General features: G+C 36.5%; 1 protein-coding gene across 1 annotated transcript in view; it reads left to right on the top strand.

Annotated features, from left to right (window-relative positions):
* Positions 1-931: 931 nt before the first annotated feature.
* Positions 932-2,490, top strand: part of LOC106873533 (uncharacterized) — a 9,375-nt gene continuing 7,816 nt past the window's right edge. The window contains exon 1 of the mRNA XM_014920924.1: positions 932-1,460. Coding sequence (XP_014776410.1) covers positions 932-1,460 — 529 coding nt within the window. The remainder of the gene's footprint in view (positions 1,461-2,490) is intronic.

The following is a 2,490-nucleotide window of genomic DNA, read 5'->3' as shown; positions in this document are numbered from 1 at the left end:
TTTAAAATCTATTTCTCGCTCTCTGTGTATGTATGTATGTAGGAATGTATGTATACGTGTGTGTGTATGAACGCATATATGTATCTGTCTATGTATGATGTATGTATGTATGAATGTATGTACACGTGTATGTATAGATGCATGTATGCATCTATGAGTATGTATGTATGCGTATATATGTGTTTGTGTATGTATGTATGTATATTTTCTTGGTTTTCTTGATTTTTTTTTTGTACCAACGGAGAAATAACCAGCTTCTACACTAGAAATAAGATTCCTTCATTGGAATTTAGTAGCCAAGTATGAATGTATACGTATGTATAATTGTATGTTTGCATGTATACATATATTCATATATATACCGGAAATCCTCGAGTATAATCCGCACTTTTTCCCAAAATTTAAAGGTCAAAATTTCTAGTGCGTACTATATACAAGGTTAGAAATGAAAAATATTATCTAAGCAAAATTTTCTAAGTGATAAATATGTGAAAGGCAATTTACTTAATATTTATTTTTCACTGATGTTATTACTGTTATTTCTATATTTTCTGCAAACAAAGTTATATATACAATAATAATAAAGGACGTTACCGTATATATGTTTACAAACCAAGGACGTTATATAGACCTCCTTGACTGAAGTTAGAGAAGGGGTGTGTATTATACACACGGTTTAGGTACTTCAAAGATGTCATCTAATTGTCTGGGATGAAAACACCATGGCTCACAAGAGAGTTTGGGAAGCATTAGATAGAGCCCTGAAAGACATTCGAGACTGTCACGCTCCAATGGGAGGTATTACGCTTCAGGTGATTTCAGGCAAACTCTTCCTGTCATTCCGAAAGGCAGTAGAGCAGATGAGGTCCAAGCATGCCTAAAGTCCTCTACCCTGTGGCATCATGTTACCATCCTCAGTCTTAACACTAACATGAGAGCTCAGCTACACGGCGACCAAATGTCCACAAAGTTTGCTCAGGACATTTTGACAATTGGTGATGGCAAGGTGCCTCTCGACGCTGCAGGAGAAATGGAAGTATGGCCATTTTGCTCTGTTGCTAATTCTGTAGATGACCTTAAACACAAAGTCTTTCCCAACTTCAAAGAAAACTACCTAAATCACAATTGGCTGTGTGAAAGAGCAATATTAGCTCCAAAAAACGTAGCTGTTACAAAAATTAATCAACAGCTGATGCATTCTCTTCTCGGCAATCTTCAAACTTACAAGTCTGTTGATACAGTTCCAGATACAAATGAAGTGGTGAACTATCCTCCTGAATTTCTCAATTCGTTGGAGCCTCCTGGACTACCTCCCCACATATTATCACTTAAACTTGGAACGCTTCTTATGCTACTCCGCAATCTGGAACCACCAAGACTTTGCAATGGAACACGACTCGTGATAAAGAAGATGATGTCACACGTTATCGAGGCTACCATTCTTTCTGGATGTGGAAAAGGTGATGACGTCTTTATTCTAAGAATTCCTCTTACTCCATCAGGAGCAGACGTTCCTTTTACATTCAGAAGACTGCAATTCCCCCTTCGTGTCACTTTCGCCATGTCCATTAACAAATCTCAGGGTCAAACCCTCTCTGTAGCTGGTCTTCTCTTGGAAGAGCCCTGCTTCTCACATGGACAACTGTATGTTGGCTGCTCAAGAGTGGGAAGCAAAACAAACATATTTGCACATGCTCCACAAGGAAAAACAAGGAATATTGTTTACAACGAGGTGTTATAATCACAACAGCAAGAAAGTATGTACATGATCCCTTTTACCAAACTTCATTGACTTTCATGTATTTATATTGATATACATATATATATGTGTGTGTTTCGGTGTGTGTGTGTATATATCTATATATATAAAGATGAGAATGTGTATCTATGTGAATCCCTAAAACTCGAAAACTACACAACCAATTTAATTCCAAATTTACCTAACCCTAAATTAGGGTCCATGTAGTGCCTTGGGCTAAAAAATGTTTTAACTTCTTGCATAGTTCGAGCCCACACCAAGTTCGAGCCCACACCAATATCATATCTCCAGTATTTCAGTATTACGTGTCAAAAATGAAACAATAACATCACTCTACTGTAATGTCAGATACTTTCACTTTAATACTGAAACTAATCCACTATTTCACTATTACGTGTCAAAAGTGAAACAATAACATGTCACTACTGTAATGTCAGATACTTTCACTTTAATATTTTCAATTTCATACTGAAACTATTAAAGTGAAACGATACTCTCACATATATACAGGAATACTATAAGACCGAAGTTAAAAACATTCCCAACAATTCAAATTCTCTGGTTGACATTAACACCCCCACCCCCAATAGGGGCCTTCATTCCCACATTTTAGAGCTCCATGAGCTCCATTTTTCAGGAGCAAAATCATTTTTACAGGTTTCAGAAGACTGGAATTTTGGAATATGCACATAAAGATACATGTATGGGATACATGTATCATGGTTATAATT

The sequence above is a fragment of the Octopus bimaculoides genome, chromosome 2 (genome assembly GCF_001194135.2).
Source record: "Octopus bimaculoides isolate UCB-OBI-ISO-001 chromosome 2, ASM119413v2, whole genome shotgun sequence".
NCBI classification, from domain to species: domain Eukaryota; kingdom Metazoa; phylum Mollusca; class Cephalopoda; order Octopoda; family Octopodidae; genus Octopus; species Octopus bimaculoides.
This window is presented reverse-complemented; position numbering and strand designations above follow the sequence as displayed.